The sequence below is a fragment of the Atractosteus spatula genome, chromosome 14 (assembly GCF_055471065.1).
Source record: "Atractosteus spatula isolate fAtrSpa1 chromosome 14, fAtrSpa1.hap1, whole genome shotgun sequence".
NCBI classification, from domain to species: Eukaryota; Metazoa; Chordata; class Actinopteri; order Semionotiformes; family Lepisosteidae; genus Atractosteus; species Atractosteus spatula.
Window position 1 is genome coordinate 19,276,944 of NC_142719.1, and position 20,638 is coordinate 19,297,581.

General features: G+C 36.6%; 1 protein-coding gene across 1 annotated transcript; it reads left to right on the forward strand.

The window, feature by feature from the left end:
- Positions 1-317: 317 nt before the first annotated feature.
- Positions 318-15,439, forward strand: LOC148820865 (uncharacterized). Its single transcript, XM_088932449.1, has 14 exons — positions 318-450; positions 1,405-1,536; positions 2,078-2,176; positions 2,325-2,387; positions 3,844-3,897; positions 4,509-4,550; positions 4,765-4,806; positions 5,251-5,402; positions 6,048-6,145; positions 7,448-7,621; positions 12,177-12,438; positions 14,027-14,125; positions 14,807-14,869; positions 15,381-15,439. The coding sequence occupies exons 1-10, from the start codon at positions 348-350 to the stop codon at positions 7,581-7,583; spliced, it is 921 nt and encodes a 306-aa protein (XP_088788575.1). The 5' UTR covers positions 318-347; the 3' UTR covers positions 7,584-7,621; positions 12,177-12,438; positions 14,027-14,125; positions 14,807-14,869; positions 15,381-15,439.
- Positions 15,440-20,638: the final 5,199 nt, after the last annotated feature.

A 20,638-nucleotide genomic window follows, 5' to 3' on the forward strand; every position in this document is an offset into this window, starting at 1 on the left:
CTTGTATGAAGAAAGTAATTGTTGGATTCCTATCTACATATATACAAAACCGTTACTTTTACTTCATGAAATTTAATTTGTGAAATGAAAAACATTGAAAAGAAACACACATTGCAAAGAATCAAGCCTTGATATAAGTAAATGAAATTTTCAAATGACTCCTTTTGTCACAAGATCTTTTTCAGTTCTGCATTATAAAACCAATTATACTGCAATACCAACATTATGTCATAGAGTTGAAGAGATTGTTCCTCTTCCAAACTTTCAAGGTAAAGCAAGCCAGTCACACTTGAGACTGTACTGTGGCTGTATGACAGCAGTTCGTCTCACTGTGCTGAAATCTGTTCATGACATGCAATATGGAAGACTGCAACATTTATGAGAATGTTGAATTCCCAAAAGACGCTGAAAAGAAGCAGCGTGGAGAGCAAGAAGATCAAACACCATCAGGTAAAACTTTTTAAATGAACTCTTGATGATGTAGGGTGCTTACTTGTAGGCAATCGTCTTTTGCAGAAAGAAAAGTCATAATTCATAGACTTAAACAACTTGGTAACACTAGTGCTTGTTGTGTGTTTTTCTAACAGAAAAGTTTAAATGCTCTAAAGGTTCAATTCTATGGAATTTCTACTTAGAAGTGTGAAAAGTTTAAACTAATTTTGTAAATCTGGAGCAACAGTGGTAACTTAGAAGCTTACGCCGGTTATAAATAAGCACAACATTTCAAATTTCAAAAGTTCTCAAAGGCACAGACAAAGTCAACCCTTAGAAAGCAGGAGGCTCTTCTTCACACACATGGATGGGGACGTATGAAACAAGTTATCCAGCCAAGTTGTTAAAACTGATTTCTTGGCTTCTTTCAAGAGATATCTGAACAAAGATCCTTGGACCAATTAGCTACTAACTACCAAATTCATAAACATGGTAAACATGGGAAAAAAAGCGGGTGACCAGAAATGCATTCTGGCTATAAATCTCCCCGTATAACTGCTTGAATTCAGAGCGCAATGGGAGATGCAGCTTGTGTGTGTCTTCTTCTGTGTTGTCCGGAAATTACCTTTTTAAACCCATTTCAAACCCTCATTGAACTGTACTTGCATCTCTGCACAATGTAATCTCATATGGATTTAACATGAAATGCCCTTTAAGTCTTAACATATTCACATGGCTTAGTCCACTTCCCAATATATGAACAAGCATAGTGAAAGTAAATGTGCCAAAGAAACCATTTCACATTGAAAATAAAGTTAGTTTCTGCTACACATTCATGGAAGGTAATAAGGCATTATTTAACTTGAAATTAATTTGCAACTGTGTGTGAATTTAATAGAATCTATGCTAGACAAATTGAAATGTTTCTCATAAATAATCCTTAAGCACTTATATTTCTAAAATTATTTGTAGGTGAATGTCAGGATGCTGACAGCAATATTGATTATGAATGCTTTGAATGGGAAGACACCTGTCAGACAGAACAACAGAACCAAAGACAACCACAGAGGGGTAGACTAGAGCTGAAATCCTCCAGATCTACAGGTACAGTAGATGTGTATAAACTGACACTGTAGTTTCGTAATTGCTCAGTATGGACATCTGGGATTTTGGGAATAAGGTGTCATGGAAGCCGGGGACTAGCCATGGAGAGAGTCTGGCGAGATGGGAGGACCCTATGTGTAGTGGTAGGAATGGAGCAAACACGGGGGTTCAGACCAGGCTCAAGGTATCGGGCGGAGTCAGGGACGAGACATAAGCCCTCAGGTAGCCTCAGGTGAAGCGAACCTCTTGACAACGTTTGACAACGATCCCAATGCCGAGCGAGGAGGATAGGGAGATCTGGAAATATATAGCCCCAGACAACAAGACACACCGGAAGAACAAGTAAAGCACAGGGAAACTAGGAACAGGACAGAGCAGGAACACCCTCTAGATGTAGAGGGCGTAACAATAAGCTTCTACCCAATGGGAAACCACAATCAAGGATGAAATTTGAAATCTGCGGTTGACAAGCACAAGGTGAAGCCAAATTGTGTGGAATCACTAATTAAAAGATCATGTCTCTCGCGTTGTTTGGGTCTAGGTTCTGCTGGCTGTGAGACCAAATACACTGTTCTTTGCCTTGTGCTGGCAACTGTCTTCATCTTCTTCATGTCTGTCCTCATGGCAGTCTTCATCAGCAGTAAGTACGGCACGTCATTCAAATCTGTACTAACACTTGCTATTAATTTCCAATTACAAATATAACAACCAAAGTGACAACATTGACAACGCTGGTATGGAGAGCCATGCGTTTTTAAAACTTTGTCAATTTGCTGTCTATATTGCAGACGCAGCCCTGAAAGAGGAGATTGAACACCTGAGAAGGACACATTCCATGTGGATAGAAAACAGTACTAAAAAATGTTACTGTACTTCATTAAAACCAGGTTTCCCATCCCACTGAGAGTCAGATATACTGTACAGGACAGCAGATAAACTAAAATAGCTTCTGTTCTGTCCCATAGGTCCCGAGTGAGACAGAATAATTAATTTCTTGGTGTCTGGACACTGATGATATGTATAGAACTTTTATTTCAAAGAAATCAGCAATCAGATAGCAGATAGCAGATTTGTTACATGTGCACATGGAAAAGGCCTATGGCCATTTAAACCCTTCCAATACTCTCAGGATTTCATACACAACGGACAGATTGTGTTTTCAGAAATGGACTACAGAAGGTTTCACAGTGCTTCTTTATATTTCAGATATTTAGTAAGATGAATGCTAGTCAACAGTATACAGACAACATGTGGTTTTGTAATACAGCCTATCATTGGAAATAAATAAATAGGTTACATTGCAGGACTTTTTTAGGATCCATCCTTCAAAATACCCCTATTTCTGAGCAGCCCTTAGGCTAGTGTGCTTGGCCAGTGACAATCAATGGACAGAGGACAGCGTATAGCCACTATCAATTGGACAGAGCTAGAAAAGCAGGTGGAACCTGGTAAGAAGGAAGTGATTTTAATAGCTGGATTTGCGTATCCGTAAAATATCCATTCAATATTGGATAAATAAACAAAAAACGGATAAATATCTTCCCATTGATTGGATGTGGTTAATGGTTATGCTGTATACCAGCAAATGAGTATGACAAACCTGTGTGTGGAGTGATGAAGTGGGAAGGAGCATTTGTTCTTTCAAAGCGAGCTCTCTGCCTGAACCATAGCCTTGATAAATGGGTTTTGAGTCAGACACTAAGTGGACAGTCAGGCAACAGAAATAAGGAAAACAATAATGAAGATTTCAGATGGTGTTTAAAAAAACTAAGACAATAAACAATAAAAAAACACTGATCTTACAAACTGTGTACAATATTCATGTTCAGACAGCCTTTGCATAGCAAGACTACTTTGTCTTTTTATTTGCATAGAGTACCTTTTCTTACAGTATAATCTAAATCACAGATATATCAATCCATGTAACACTTGTCAAAATAGAAAACCAATGGCTGACACAAAAAAGTGGATTTGAGGTCATGCTCATCATACAGTATGTGCTCTGAACAAGAGCACTGCAGCAATTCAGTCCAACACAGATTCTTAGGCAGGCACCAAGTACTGTACAGTAAAAGCAAAATTGTGTTACTCAGACAGAAAAGTGCAGAAAATTCCCCCTTTTTAGCAAAATGCATAATAACTCTATAGTGACACATTCAGAAAGTTGCTTTGCTTTGCAAAATCCTTTATACCCTTACAAAAACTAAAAACCCAAATTACATATAGGACCATGTCATTTTCAATGTTATTTTTTCTGTATGTTGACATGTGGTTTTGTGAGCACTAATTCTTATTTATTCACTTAAGTTACAGAAGCCATGAGGAAGCTCACAGAGGAACAGGACAGTTTGAGTACCCAAGGTTAACTTTGTTTCATACTCTTTGCTTGTGTACAGTACATGATTCTGTGTACTGGAGATACTGGTGCATCTTTGTGGAGAGGCCTGTCTTGGGTATCAAGAATAATTTTCACATTTTACATTTCAAACACAGTAATGGTCATGATGTATTTACACCAGTGTTTTTTGTACAAATGAGAATCACAGAAAATGTGTCTTCTTGCATATTTGTACACAAACTTTCAATCTTTTATGGTATTTTCCAAAAGAGTGATTGAGGCACAGAATTTTTATTACAATGTACCATGGTAGTTTGAACTGTTACCGGAGTGTATACTGTATTTCATAGTACTTCCTCTGTTAAGACATAGTGTTCTAGAATATCTTAGTCCTTATTTGTCTGTTTTATTACTATACTACATATACAACACATACAGTACTACAAATGTAGCAAGACCTATATTTACTGTAAATGTATATCCCTGTTAACCTTTGAGTGACTAGTGACTAGTGGAATAATCAGATTGTATTACATTATTACATTATTTTCATGTTTGTTTGTTTTTCATTTGAATTACATTTGCACAGTCATTTGTTATTTTTGTTCACAATCTCGTTGGTATTTTTCCTTAGATTTTTCCTTTTCTTCACAAATTGCCCAGCTCAGAAAGCAAGGTTAGTACACAGAGGTGAAATATATGCAGTACACAAGTCAAATCCAGATGATTGTATGTTTTTCAACACTTAGTTCATATACTGTATATTATTATACTGGATGTACATTTATTGGGGTCTTAGAGCAATTCTGTTGTGTGACATTTCTACACATTTGTTCAATCACCTGCTGTATTCACACATTGTATTCACAATATTATTATTTTTCTCTTAGATGCTAGCATCTTTGCAGAAATAACCCAGCTTAAATCACATGGTAAGTTTTTAACTACTATACTTGTTGCTTGGGAATCAATTCCAGTACTCAGTGGTTATGGTGTACAGAGTTGCACAAAGCACACTAAAATTAGAAATTGTCTGTGTTTATCCAAACCCATAGCAAAAAAAAAAAGTTATCTGTCTCCCTGTCATAAACAATACTTACTCATTAAATGGCACCTTCTATAAGATAATTAAACACTTACTTATCATACCAATTGGTACATTAGATATTATTGTCAATTTAAGATCTTGTCTCTGGTTCCAGCTCGATAGACTGCTGTGACAAAATTGATACAGTATACACAGTAGTACCTGATCGAAAGACAGGGGTTGATTTATTCTGGCAGTTTTCACTCTGTATTCAGTCAAACCTCTGAGATCAACAGCCTAAAGACAAGTTAAGGTGTTATTGATTGATGTTTCCTGTTATATCTTACAGCATATGCTGTGAAGTCTTGTCCATGTGACTGGAAGATGTTCAACAGGAAATGTTACTACTTTTCTCAAGACACAAGAGACTGGAATGGAGCTAAATCTCACTGCAGTCAGCAGGGTTCTAATCTTGCTGTTGTCAAGACTTCAGAAGAACTGGTAAGAGCTATGTGTTCCTCACTGAGAAAAAAAGTTAGAAGGATACTTATGATAGTTCCATTAGGAAATATAACTACTTTGAACTAATACATAGTCAACTACTATGACCCCAAGTCATAAGGGACTGGAATGGAGCTAAAGAGAACTGCAGGCAGCTGAGCTCTCATCCTGCCATTGTCAAGACTTTGGATGACCTGGCAATAATCAGTCACCATTTCTCACAGAGACATATCATCGGTGAAGTTATGAGGGTTGGTGTAAGGAATTGGAAACAATGGAATAATTGGTTATTCCAGTATTCCAGCCAAACTATTGTGAACAGTTCAGAAGTAACATTAACATTTACCTCAGTTTCCCACTTGTCTAAAAGGCAGTAGTTGTAACCCAAACCCATTTGTACCTATTGTTCTCGAGTGGCAAATGTTTTCCAGTATATGTCCTCAAAAGTATTTTATGAAGTGCTTTTTTATAAAAAAAATCCTCTTTTCTGTGTTTAGCTATCACTGGGTTTGCACTTCCAGCCTTGTGCAGGTCATTCATTGCAGGACATGTTGTTTTGGACGTGATGCTCCTGGTTGTCTCCTTCATGGTACCACACGATACTGTATCTTGATCGTGATGCTTTTGATGTCTTTTGCTCATCAGAAGTTTTTAGGAAGTCAGATCTCATCAGATCACTGGCTGGGGCTGATCTATCAACAAAGGACCTGGACATGGTTGGATGGCAGCTCTGCGGAGAGGAGGTAAAGACTAAGTGGGTTTACACTCAAATAGGAAAAATAAATCAGATTCAATTTTTAAATACAGACTGAAAAAAGGACAGCCCTGGGGTGTTGATGGCCAGCTCTGTAGCATCCTAGGTCCTGACCTGTCAGACCTGTCTGTATCAAGTTTGCTCTACTCCTGTGCTTGTAAGGGAATCCTCAGGTACTGTAGTTAAATTTCCTCCACAGACAAACAGGGTAGATTTGATAGACTACTATCAGTGAGTTATTCCAGAAGAAAGTAGTTGATTACCTCTTTACTGGGGGCCCTGAAAAGAGTGGTCTGATGTCTAGCTGCCCTGCCTGCAATAGGAAAGATGGGTTGCCTGGACAGCTCAACCAAGGGGACAGTCAATTAATATTGCAAAATCCAGCAAACTGAGTTCCTTACCAAGCTATGGAAACAGATACAGTACCAACGAACTTAGTTAGGTGGAGCCTGAGGGGCATCACCATAAATAGTGACAGGTTCAACGTGTCATTAAAGCATATCTGATTCTTGTGCACATGCTAACTTTAATGGATTATTCAGAGAGTTACAATACAAGTATTGTCCCCCTTTACTTAATCATCATCCTCACCCACTGGAGCAAGAGAGGTGTTCTTAGTCCAGCCAGTCATATTAACATTGCTTTTTATTTATGTGGACTTGAAATCTTTTTTTTTATTCCATCTGTATTTTAGAAGAATGTGTTTTGCTGCCTTGCAGGAAGCCCGAATTGGATGGTTTTATAAATTAAAACTTTCTTGGGATACACTTTTGCAGCCACTAATCAAGTTACCAGACCTCAAAACACATAAAACCTAATCCAAAAAACAGCCTGTTGCACATCCGTTCATCTCCCCTTTTAAGGTGTGTCCTTAATTAGTCATTAATGATTGCAGGCAGTAATGATGCTGCAGTTTAAATGCTTTTCTAGGGCCATTCTCACCCCACAGCTATTGTATTCTATCTTGACAAGTGAAACTCTTGTGTAATTAACTGTAAATTACCTTGAGAAAAAACTTCTGTGTCTAATAATTCCCTCAGGAAGGAGTTTGAGACCCCTGTAGTAGACATATGGAGATAAAGTGAGACAAGTTAGCACATACAGTAGCACAAGTCATGAATGTCCCTATTAACAGATTTCAGTAAATATAGATAAGGCTTACAAAGATTTATTTGTGGACCTTATCTATATCTCCTGAAATATGTCAAGGGAAAAAAATGCTTTTTAAAAATCATATAATGAATTATATTGTATGTAGGGTAGTTTTACACACTCCTATTTTTCCATTTAGCTTTTGGGATTCTGGACGGCAATCTTCCAATACTGGATGTGGAAAGATGACAAATAAACTCAGTAAAAGCAACTGCGCAAGTGCCTACAGATGGATCTGTGAGAAGGCAGCCTTGGGATCTCAGCTCTGTGTTTAATTTCAGGAACCCAACTCAAAATTCAGCAATGTCACTAGGTATTTTGTTAATAATTTGAATTAAAAGCACAGTGTCTTATTATATAACTCTTCTGACTACAGAATACTCTGATTGCGCATCTATTAACATGCAAACCCCTCATTTGTTAAAAATGATTATGTTACTTTGCTAAACATATTAGTAAAGTTGCAGCTTCACTGTATGTTGTGACTTTAGTTTTTAGTACTTGACGTAAAAAGTCTCCCTGTCTGGAAGGCAGATAGAAACTTCATTCCATATATAGAGTACCGCTAGAGTGTGACAACAAAGATATGCATTAGTGGTTTTCAGTATTTCACACTGTGAAACATTAACTGGAGTTACAGTTATGGTTTACAGATGGATCACGGAATATATACTGGCAACTGAGAAGTTAAACTGTACAATAACACATCTGAAATGAAATATGTACAGTAAATTGATGAAGCTTTAACACCAACAGTCTGAAAGTGGAAACTGATTTACAAACACTTGGTTGTATATGATCGGGTCAAAGTATGGACTTACTAGTAAAATACTTTGCGCAGGATCAAAAATAAAGGTTTCAAAACAACAGACTGTCTGAACTTGCAGAAACTTTCAGCACGTTTTGCATATCTTCATATTGGTGACACCTGTGCTGTATTTTTTATCCTTTCATTCTGTTTTCACTACAGTCATTTAATTAGCAGTGTCTCAACACACTGGCCTCATTCAAAAGGTGGTCTAAGAGATGACAGTTACTGGCTGGGGATGCATTGAGGTTCACTGATTGGACAAGCTGGCTGATATGATATCGAACCCCATACTTTACTTTTATTAGTGTGACGCTCTATGGAGAAACTATCTTGGTTCACTAAAACATACCAATCAACATACATTTTCTAGAATGTGTATCTTCTACATTTACAGTGACTATCAAAAGTATTCACCCCCCTTGGACTTTCTATATTTTGATGTATTACAATATGGAATCATATTGTATTAAACAGGGAGATTTCACCATTGATTGACACAAAACACTCTATAATGTCTAAGTGAAAATAAAACTCTATATGTCCTCCTAAATTAATTATAAATATAAAACAGAAAATAACTGATTGCATATGTATTCACTCCTTTGGAATCAATATTTGCTAGAGGTGTGTTTGGCAGTAATTACAGCCATGCTTTGCACTTTCTGACACTTTCTAATTTTTGCCCATTCTTCGTTGCAAAATTGCTCAAGCTCCCTCAAGTTTGTGAACAGCGATTTTCAACTCCTGCCAGCCACAGATTCTTAATTGCATTGAGGTCCGGGCTTTGACTGGGCCACTGCAGAACATTGACTTTTTTTTTTCTTTTTAAACCACTTCATTCTAGCTTTGGCTATATGTTTTGGGTCATTTCCTACTGGAAGATTAATCTTCTGCCAAGTCCCATGTCTCCTGCAGACTGCAGCAGGTTTCAACCTGGATTTCTCTGTATTTTGCTGCTTCCATTTTTCCTTCTGTCTTCACAAGTCTTCCAAGGCCCTAATGCAGCAAAACATCCTCATAACATGATACTATTACCACCATGTTTCTCAGGTTGATGTTCATTCTTATGCTTGTGCCAAACACAATGCTTACACTGAGGCCAAAAAGGTCACTTATGATGCCATGAGACCATAGAATCTTCTTCCACTTCAGAGTTTCAGAGTTTCCCACATGCCTGCTGGTAAAATGTAGTTGAGATTTGATGTGAGTTTTTTGTTACTCTCCCATTAAGCCCAGATTTGCGAAGCAGCCCGGCAATTGTCAGTTTCCCCCATCTCAGCCATGGAATATTGCTAAAGATTTTATTCCTTTAGAGTTGCCATAGACCTCCTGGTGGACTCCCTGACTAGTACTCTTTTCACCTGGATATTAGTTTTTCAGGACATTCTGCTCCTCACAGTTTCACACTTGTGCCATATTTTCTACATTTCTTTATAATGGACTTAACTGAGCTTTGGGGAATCTTTTCTCATACCCTTCCCTTTGTTGCTGCTTTTCAATAACCCTTTCCTACATTTTCTTTGAAAGTTCCTTTGTCTCCATGATGTAGTTTTTATTGTGAGCTGTACTAACCAACTGTGGGACCTCCCAGAGATAGATACATGTATCCTGAACACATTTAAAACATCCTAATTGCACACAGGTGGACTCCATCAAACAAATTATGTGACTTCTAAAGACATTTAATTGCACCAGAGCCTATTTACTGTAGGTGTGTCATAGTAAAGGGGGTATATACTGATGCAATCACTTATTTTCTGCTTTATTTTTGTATTTAATTTGGGAAGATCTGCAGAATTGTATTTTCACTTTGAGATTATAAAATGTATTGTGACAATCAATTTGTAAAAATACCAAATACAAGAAACAATGTACCTTTACCACAGCTAAACGTGAAAAGTCCAAGGAAGGGTGAATACTTTTGACTGTACTGTACTTGTGTCATTGACAACCTGAGACTTTGTTGTAACCACTTTCAAAACTCAATTTCCAATTTACAGTATTTCTCAGAAACCTAATTAGGCATTTCTTTTTAGCCAGTAATCATTGTATGATTGATTATTGATGATAAAAGGGTTATGTAAGAGGGTTATTAATAATTAGGAATGTGTTTCCATTAGATAGCTAAAATACTTTTGGCAAAATATGAATCTATAAATATAAGTCCATATGCATTCAATAAAAGGGACAAATGAGAGTTTCCATAATTACATCATGGCTTTCCTAATATCTAACAACAGAAAGTTACTTTTTCTGCAGCTGTTTATCTTTACGCAGATACTTTCCTTCATATACTTCTGTCTGCATAATTTTTGCTCTTGTGCAAAGTATTTGTAACTTCCCCCAAATGAACAATATTTTGTTATTGTATTTATTTTATCATCAATACATGTTTGCATGTGTGTGTAAAAATAAATTAAATTGGAAGAAATCAAGAAATCAATCTTAAATTATTTCCTTCTCTGTCACAAATCTTTGTAATCTGACACAGCTTCCTCGCACCCACCAAGGCAGCTGACTCACATGTTTTCTCTGTACTTTCTTTGATTCGTGCTGATAATCCTGCAAGAAGAATATAACCATTAACACAAATCTAATGGAACATGGGGGCCTCTGAGTCACAATTCTAGATTCAGATTCCAGAGCATTTGCAACCCACTGTCTCCACACCTTCTATTTTGTTTTATATACAAACTGGATTAATCATACTGTATGAATTACGCAGGACAACAGGTCTTTCAGCTAAAGGACTCTAGAACAGCCTACCAGACAGCTACCAAAACCTATCCACCAGCGTACATAGTGAAACCCTACATATGACAAAAATAACACATGAGAATGTGTACACAAACCAGCCTTATTAATTACCTAATTACCACCCACTGATCCAATTGAAAGGTCCTAGGTCCTAGGTCCTAGCCTCTAGTGGCAGGTCATTTGACAGTACAGTGTTTCCATAGCCTAGTCTGTTAAAAACTGCAGCATACTGTATATAGAAAAGTACAGTATATGATTATTAAAATGAGATTCTATCACTTTAAATGGATACAGTTTGTGTGGCTTCAAATCTGCTCAAATAAAATAATACCTCAAAAATAATACCTACTATAACCTCAAAAGATAAGTGATTTGATTGCTCCTTATGTGGTTCCATTTGCAAAGGCTGAGCCCTGTTGCCTAAATATTGCAAGTTTGAACCTAGGCTGCCTCATTGCCCCATGCCAGCCCATGCAGTACAGAGGGGTTGTAGCACTAAGATTAACAATTGTCCATTCTGAATCTGCTGGGTAACAGAAAATAAGTCATATTTCCATGCTTTTTAAAAGAATGTTATATTGTACACTTGTGACAAATGGGAAAGGAGAAACAGTAAAATTATCTCTTTAATTTGTATGAGATCTCAACTGGTATATGCCACAAGGTTACTGCAAGTTCCCCTTTATCACAGAAAAAGCAACACTTTCACCCTCATTACCAAGGATGGCAGTAGGGAAAAACTGTGTGCAGACAGTGTGCAGACAGTGGATGACAACAGTTTGTTCATGGTGTCGGAGTCTGCTCAGCTTGCGCACAATGTTAGATTGTGAAGAGTACAAAAACTTTGAAATCTTCCAAGCAACTCTGAAAGAAAGGAAAAAATCAGGTACAAAAACTGCTTTTGAAAAAACAATTGTCTTATCTCATGAAAAGACTGAATTGAACTGACCGATTTGCCAATCTGAAAGTGTCTCAGACTAAAATATCATTTTTAGTTCAAAGTTTTTTGAAGAAATTGTTACTGAGAAATATGTTAATATAATGAGGCTACAATAAAACTAGATAGACATTTTTAATGTGCTTAACCTTATGCCAGCATTGGTTGAAAGTTTGCTTTTCAATGCATGTACTGTACATGCATATAAATACAGTTGCCGTGGATATTTCTGTCTCCAGAAGAACAGCATGTTGAAAAGTGATTATTGTCCATATGTTTAAATGAGAATCATAACAGTGCAGCTGCCATGTGTGATCTATTCAGAAAAGTGCTGTATTTTAATTATTTGATAATCATCTCCAGGTTCAAAGGACTGTGATAATGAATATGAAACTCTTCAAAGATGTCCAGAATTAGGAGAAAGAAATCAATATCTAGCAGACGAGAGCCAGGACCACAAACAGAAAAAAAGAGAAGAAGAAAAACCCTCCAAATCTAAAGGCATAAAGTCAACTTTTCTGTGCTGGAAAGGCACCACACTCTCCATCCATCAGGTGGTGGTTTGGATCAATTAGCTACTAACTACTGTACCAAATGGAATAGATGGGCTGAATGATCTCCTCTCGTATGTAACCATTCTTACACTTTCATGTCCTTTTTAAAAGGTTATAATATGTTTCCACATTTGATTTCATATTGCAGATTCTTAGAAAAGTGTAATAAAAACAGTGTGGTGAAGTATTTCAAAACTAAAAGAGGCAAAGGTGAAAATGATCAGAAATATCTATAGAGGAAGCAATGCAGTACTGTTCTAAAGTTCAAATAATACCAGGCGTACTCAATGCCTTGCAAGTTAATTGAAAAGTCAGTAAGAAATGAATAAATTATTTTTTCATTTCACAAAGCAGTGCTCTATGATCATGACCTAGTAAGAGAGGGAGAAAGGTTCACAGCCTCATCCTTATGGCCAGGCTGTTGCTCTCTAAAACCGAACCTGTACATCAAATTGCTAACACACTGAATTGTTCAAGATCACATTCACTCAGTGCCTCTTAATCATTCTAAAAGCATTGCTTAAAACAACTTTCAAAATCAGCCTCAAACCCTAACAGGAAAAAAATCATTTATGTCTTGATTTTACTTTTAGAAGGTCAGAAGAAATTAAGAAAATTACTTAATAATTGAGTATAAGCTAAAGTGTGGATTAAACAATAGTCCCCCTTTTTGTTTCTCAGCACTGTCAGTACTGTAACTTGTATTGCCTGTTCTCACTGGTTCCCCAGTTCAGTTACCAGAAACAGTTTTCTGTTTTATTTCTCTTTACTGCAGTCATGGAGCACTGTGCTGAAAAAGTCACCAGTGCAGCTCATTAAAAGGAGCAATGAACTGACAGTTTGAGTCTGCTGATTTTAGATGTTGTAAAATGTTCTATTCCTTCCTACTACAATTTCAGCAAATATACAGTAGTAAGTAACAGTCTTGATAAAACTGTTCTAAAATGAACAATAATTAATGTAATTTTATAAACTAAAATTACTGTACATAATTTGTCATAAATCTGTAAAAATCTGCAGAGGTTTTACAATAAAATATATCGACAGCTACAGTGCTACAGTAAATACTCTACTCTAAGTCATAGAGTATGGAGGAAAGTGAGAAAGCAAGTGAAGACTAGAGACAGCAGTGACCACATTGGTTTGTGATTCCCAATCAGCAGAATGATCTTTCACATTCTCTATGCGATGTAACTGAAATAATTACTGTTGTTGAACTGCAACTAAATGTGCTATTTTGTTTGAAAAATGTGTATGAACTAGGCACAACTGTTGTACTTGCTGACTAATGCTTTTCATTTTTAAATTGTACAGTATATATCCTGATAAACTCATTATCTGGTAAAAATATACAATGAATAACACACCAATGAAATATTATCAAATTACAGCCATAATAACCAGACAAATTATGCAAAAGAAGTAAACTTAAATCGCTGTAGCAATGGGATTTGCTCAGGAATAGAATGCATTGCGATCATACAGTATTATGATTCAAAGAAGACAGTTATATCCATTATATAAATAAATGGTTAAACCCACATTGAGATCCTAAATCTGTTCTTACGTAGTGCATTCACACATGGGTGAAATTATACATCTAATCCCAATGCTTGGCCACTAGGATCCACAGTTATCTCTGTGTTCTCTGGTTTCCAGATTCAGTTGTTTGCGGGACCAAAGCCATTGTTCTTAACATTCTATTGGTGACTGCCTCTATCATCTACACTGTGCTCATCACAGTAGTCTTCATGCAAAGTAAGTATCTGAAACAAGTAAACCAGAAACATTGTCTACCCCAGTTGGTGGCATACAATTGGCCAAGCACTCCTGGGGTCAGTGCTGCGATAAGATGTCCAGAGGGCTTTCATCTTTTGTCTAAACAACAACTTCCCAGGCAACTGCAGGCTTGTAGTTACATCAGCGAAGGACTTGTCATATCTCCAATTAGTGTTAATGCTCCTATAAGGCACTGTCGTCCTTGTAGCCAATCAAAAGTTGAAAGGTTCAGTGAGTGGGAAGATCAGAGGAGCACGTATGTTTTGTCTTCATTCTATCTGTGCAGCACACAAGTCACAGTAGTGAGCCACAAACTAAAGACACAATCATCAGAATGCGTGAGCTTAAAATAAACAGCTCCAGTTATCAATATTCATATAGGCCCTCAAATAGCTGACATGAAATCTAGTTTCATGTTTGGATACATTATTATTATTATTATTATTATTATTATTATTATTATTATTATTGAAAATTGTTCAGTAAGTTTAGTTTGGTACTTTCAATTGCAATCATGCTTATATGAGAATTGGCTGTACTGTACTGTTGGTAAAAAAATAACCTTTATTTAAATACCATGAATGAAGAGGTAGACATAGGTAATCATCACCTACAGTGTCATTATAAACCAAACTGTGGTCTCTTTCATTTCATTTTCAGACTCAGCCCTGAATGCAGAGATTCAGCACTTGAAAACGATACATTCCTCATGGGAGATGAACGGTACACAGTTGGATTATTCCACTAAAATCTGCTTTTGCTTTTCACAGGGAATCAGATAATCAGAAATCTCCTATCTTCCTTTATCTGAGTCTGGGTATTTCACATTGTTTACTGAATTACAGAAAGGTTAAAGAAATGCATGCAACCATTAACAAGGGTGTTAAAGAATGCTTTTCCTTAAAGAAGAATACAATGCCATACTACTTTTATCCTCACAGGCTTTATATATTAAAATACTTGTACTTGTACAGTCTGATCATACATTCATTCTATGTTGATTTACTCTCTGTATTTTTTCATATGCAACCATAGCTGTAGAAATTGTTAACTATAGTGAAAGGATGAGTAGTACATCCCAAGGAAGACAGGCAATTACAGAAATCATGAGGACTCTGTTTTAGTAAATCTTAGTAAATTTCTGTTTACTGTTAAAATATTTTTATACTTTGTACTGTACTGTATATCAAATCTTTCCAGAACTGAATTAATTAGAGTGTTTGTGCATTTCTAGTTTCTCAAGTTATCAAAGAGCTCACAGAGGAACAGGATGGTTTGAGGAGCCAAGGTAAACCCCAGGTTTGCAACTATGTGTGTAACGGGAGCCAGGCCTGACTCCTGTGTGTGCATAGTTTAGGACCCTGTTTTAATTAAGAGTATTCTTGGGCAGTGTTTTGTGAGGGTGGCCCTGATTGTGGAATTTACATGGTAGATTAGAAGAGAGCCCTGGACATGCTGTACTATTTTTTAGTATTGTTGATCTCTCCCTGGCATATGCCATTACCTAGGGAGACTAACAATTATCACAAAATTTAAGTAAAAAGGTCAACCATAGCTTCATTGAGCTTGTGTGCTCAGATGCAAAAATAATAATAGTCCTTCATATTTCCATCTGTTTGACTGATTGGGATATTTGAATGCTTCTGTATTGTCTGTTTCTGGTTACTGCTGTGCATTTAAAACTCAACTGCTGTAATGTCTGTGCTTCTGATCTCAGATAGTCTTCATACATAATAATGATGTGATTGATCATCACCAAAATAATGATAATAATACATATATTTCCATACATACAGTACATCAGCATCATGATCCTTTTAATTTTTAAAAATGTCCTTCTCCAATTAATGATTCTGGAATTTGAATTCCACCTTATTCAGCTTTTTGGTCCTCATTGTCTTCACCTGTTTTATTCATGGTATATTTTTCTATTTCTCCTTAGGAATCCTACTGTTTCACAACATGTCAGAATTAAAAGCTGTAGTTTAGTGCAAGCTGTGGAAAAGCATCTCCTTATCTCTGATTATGGGACAGTACCATATTAGGGCTTTCAAGTCACAATTTATCATGTTTGTAAAAATACTTTTGCAGTTCTTAGTTCAATACAACAGGCAACTCTAGAGACTGTAGTAGTTCAGGTGGGTAGCTGCGTCAGCATGCGTACTGTAGGCTGCAAAGGAACAAGTAATAGGTTTATTCTGTGCTGGAAAAAAAGAAGAAAGAAAACACAATGTTTCGTTTTCTTTCTTCTTTTTTTCAGCATGGAATAAACCTATTACTTGTTCCTTTGCAACTCTAGAGACTCTTGCTGTGAAAGGGGCTGGAGTGACTGAAGTGAAAATGCCTGTTCAGGTCCACAGTGGCGGCCACAATCCTTCTGGAATCACAAGTTATTAACAGAATTATTACATGTTTTGTTATGACCCTCATCAGTTATTGTTGTGTCATTATTACACACATGTCATTTTCTGGTCTTCTTACCTTTACAGTTTTTGTTTGTTTTTAGACTTTGAGATGTCTTCAGAATTTAGTAACATTCAATCTGGTGTGCAGTGGTTAGCATCTCTGGCTTGTAGCACTTAGAGCTTGTATAGATGACAATTCAATAACCTACAGTGCCAATATGTTTTTGGACTGTGGGAGGAAACTAAAACACCTGGAGGAAACCCACACAACCACACAATATAAGATTGTAAGATACACAGCATAGCACTGCTCCAGAACTGGTTGATTATTACTGCATATCTGCATATCTGATTTTTAATTGGTATCATTATTTTCTTCCGCTTTGTTTTGCTGGGTAAAATGGGTAAGTAATAAATGATTATTAATCCGCCTAAGAATTTTCCACTGTTGTGGAAAATTCTTCCAATTGCAGACTTTAGTTTCAGTGCAATGTGTCTTTTTCACAGATTCTCAGATTTTGCCCAGGCTGAACAACATAGAGTCAAAGCTTCAAACAGGAGGTTAGTCATTTACTATCATGTTGACTATACAAAGTCCAATCTTGTATCATATTGTATTGTGTTATTGTAATGTGCTGCACTTACAGTACAGTTAGTGCAGTACTCTGGAGCTGAAGACGGACCCAACGGCAGGTGAATAGCCAGCCGCAGTGCAGAGCTAACAAACCGAGCAGCACATTCCTAGAGCGTTGTCAGGAAACAGGGATGTTCAACTCCACAATTTAAATTTGATCAATTAAGCAGGTGACTTGCTAAACGTAATATTGAGATCTTCTGGGACTAAAATCTGAGCACCCTGAATTGCTTGAATTCAGTTTGGTGCTTGATTGACACATGTACTGTAGTAATGCATTAATTACATGAAGCAATTCAGTTCATTTCAAGTAAAACAGAGATGATACACCTGATGGCAGCTTTTGCCAAATATAGATCTTTAATCATAAACCGGAAATGTGATTGATGCCTCTTATTATTCCTTATAGCATGTGTTGTGAGGTTCTGTCCATGTGACTGGAAGATGTTCAACAGGAAATGTTACTACTTTTCCCAAGACATAAGAGACTGGAATGGAGCTAAATCTCACTGCAGTCAGCAGGGCTCTAATCTGGCTGTTGTCAAGACTTCAGAAGAACTGGTAAGAGCTATGTGTTATGCTATGTGTAGGGAAAGATGTGGTAGAGGGTCCCTAGGCAGTTCCATAATGCAAGAAATCACAGTGCAGTTCAGCAAAAGTTCAAAATTAATTTTAATTTGATACGAAAAAGCCATTTCCTGAAGATCATTCAGGAAAACACACAAAGTGTATCTCTTTCATTTTTCTGGATGTTTTAGAATGAGGGGACAGCTCCTGGCACACTCTGTTATTACCATGATTAGTGGCCATTATGCATTTGCATATGCATTAGAACATTACAAAATATTTTCACACACAGCACAGTGCCTATTTCTGACAATGTGTTCATCGCTTTTTATGTATTTCCAAAATATCAAGAGGTGTATAAGTATTTTAAACTACAGTAACTCAGAAGCCAGGTGTGGTCAGATCCCACAGTAAGCAAAGTGATAAAAAAATCAGATTTTCAACTTACTGTACCAGTTTCAGAAATCTCAGATGTAAGTTAGAATTGTTCTGAAAAGGCATTACCATTTCATCAACTGTCATCATAACTGAAACTTTCATCTTTGATGAAAAAATGGATATGCTCTCTTTCAAGCACCAAAAACTCTTAATCTCTCCCTATTTTTTAGTAAAAAACAGTAATTTATCTAATGTGGTTTTTCATAATCAGCCTTCCAGTTCAGTGTGTTTCTCATTCTCTGACACAAGACTATTGTTCTCTTAAAATGTTCACTTAAATGTTTAATACTGGCATCTCCTTATTTAAGAACATAATTTGTTCCATAAAAATGTCAAGTGAAAATCCCTATATCAAAAATTAATTCCAGTAAGATTATATGTAAATTCCTTTGATTGGTTTAATGAAGCCCAGTAAAATCACACAATAATTTTTAGAATTACTTTTGTGCTGTACAGAAGCATTACAATGACAACAGTATTCATTTTTATGGTAATTACTGACATTTAAAGCCCAGCTTAACAGACCTTTTTCCATATGTTAAATGATGTTTACATTATACAGTATTTAGGATATTTAAAGTACTAAACAACACTTACTTAACAGACATTTTCTTTAATAAATTTTTAATAATTTATGTAAAAATAAAGAATAATTTCAACCAGATTAAGTAAATTATATAAATTAAAACTGGCAAATTCAAAAACAGTAGGTGACAATATCATACAGTACTTGGACATACTGTAGAGTACACTAAAGTGCATTATAAGTGTTCATTACTGTGAAAATGTACTGAGAAATGGGCATGCTTCGTAATTCAGTTTTTTTGCAAATTCAGAGATGCCTGTATAGTTGATTTCTAACTATGATTATGCCAGGAATGGACATACTGCATGAACTGTATTTCATTAGATTTGTGCAGTCAGATCAGACAAACGTTCCTGGAAGCTTACAAGCTGGACATAACACATACTGTATAGTATTTAGACTAAATGTAATCGAGATATGAATTGTGATGGATTTGTTCACCTTTATGACCCCTGAGCCCTTCTGTAAAATACAATTTGCAGAACACCTGTGAGCATGAGCCGTATGTAGCATGTGGGCAAACATAAGTTTTCATATTTTTTTCAGAGATATTAACAGTATACAATAAATGTTCAGCTACGGAATGTGCTTTCCACCTGCAAATGCCAAGAGCAAGATGTCCAACCTCAATTACTGTGCTGTGTTTGAAGCAACCCAGGCTTAGTGCTGTGTCTCCCCCTAATGAGGGGAATGAACTGTGGAGGGGATTTGTAAAGAGGTAGAGTTCATCTTATTAATCAGTCTTCACTTTAAGATGACTAGAGAAAGAAAAGGCTGACATGCAAAATTGTACTAGAATGTCCTGAACTGCATTAAAAAAAACATTTTGAGGTCTCATTCTACCTTTGTAAAACTAGTAGTACTACAATATGTTTTCCATGAAATTTTAGCCCTATGTTAATGTCTACGTTTGACCAAATTCAAACCAACACAGATACTTAGTCTGTGTAATTTATTTTGAATTCACAGGTTTTCTAAACGTTCTAAAAAAATCAGAAATACTACACATTATCTATCAGCCATCAGATAAGGCCCTGTCTTCGTTAGAGAAAATAAATGAAACTGCATTTTTCAGTTTATGCATTTTAGTTTTCACCATCCTTCCCTGCCTAAGAACTATGCCATTATTATTTGGTGCATGTTTGTATTTTGTTTTTCCAGACGTTCTTGAAAAATTATATCTCTGGAGACACATGGATTGGACTAAGTACAATGGAGCATGGAGGGCAGTGGAAGTGGATTGATGTGAATTTAGTAGAGGACAGGTAACTGCAATTACATGGTAACAATTTTCAGTTCAGTAGAAAACTTCTAATAAAGATTAAATGAGCAGATGAATTTAAAGGGAGACCATACTTAATGCTTTGGCATTAACTCATCTGGCTGAGGTATTGACAGTGCTGGCCGAAGATGAGTACTGTACAACCCCTCTCAAGGAATGCACCAGGGAGGCAGATGTACAGATGCAGTTGGGGTGGAGGGAGGGGTTACAGAAAAGATCCACAGAGCTGTGTGCAGCCAGGAAGTATTTACACATACAGTACAGTAGGGGAGCAAATGTGTGAAGGAGAACTTGATCACCACCTGAAACTCACCACTGGAAACCCCTTAAGCATGTGTGAGTCTGGCCAGTTCCTGGATGGGAAACCTCCAGGAAAAGCTAAGCTTGCTGCTGGAAGAGGTGTTAGCAGGACTAGTACAGTATGTAGGACCTGCAGTCCTTGTGGGTTCTAATGCTCCAATATAGTGATGGAGACACTATACTGTAAAAAGGCGCTGTCCTTCGGGTGAGATTTAAAACTGACTCTCCATGGTTATTAAAAATCCCAAGGCATTTCTCAAAAAGAGTAGGGGTGTTACAC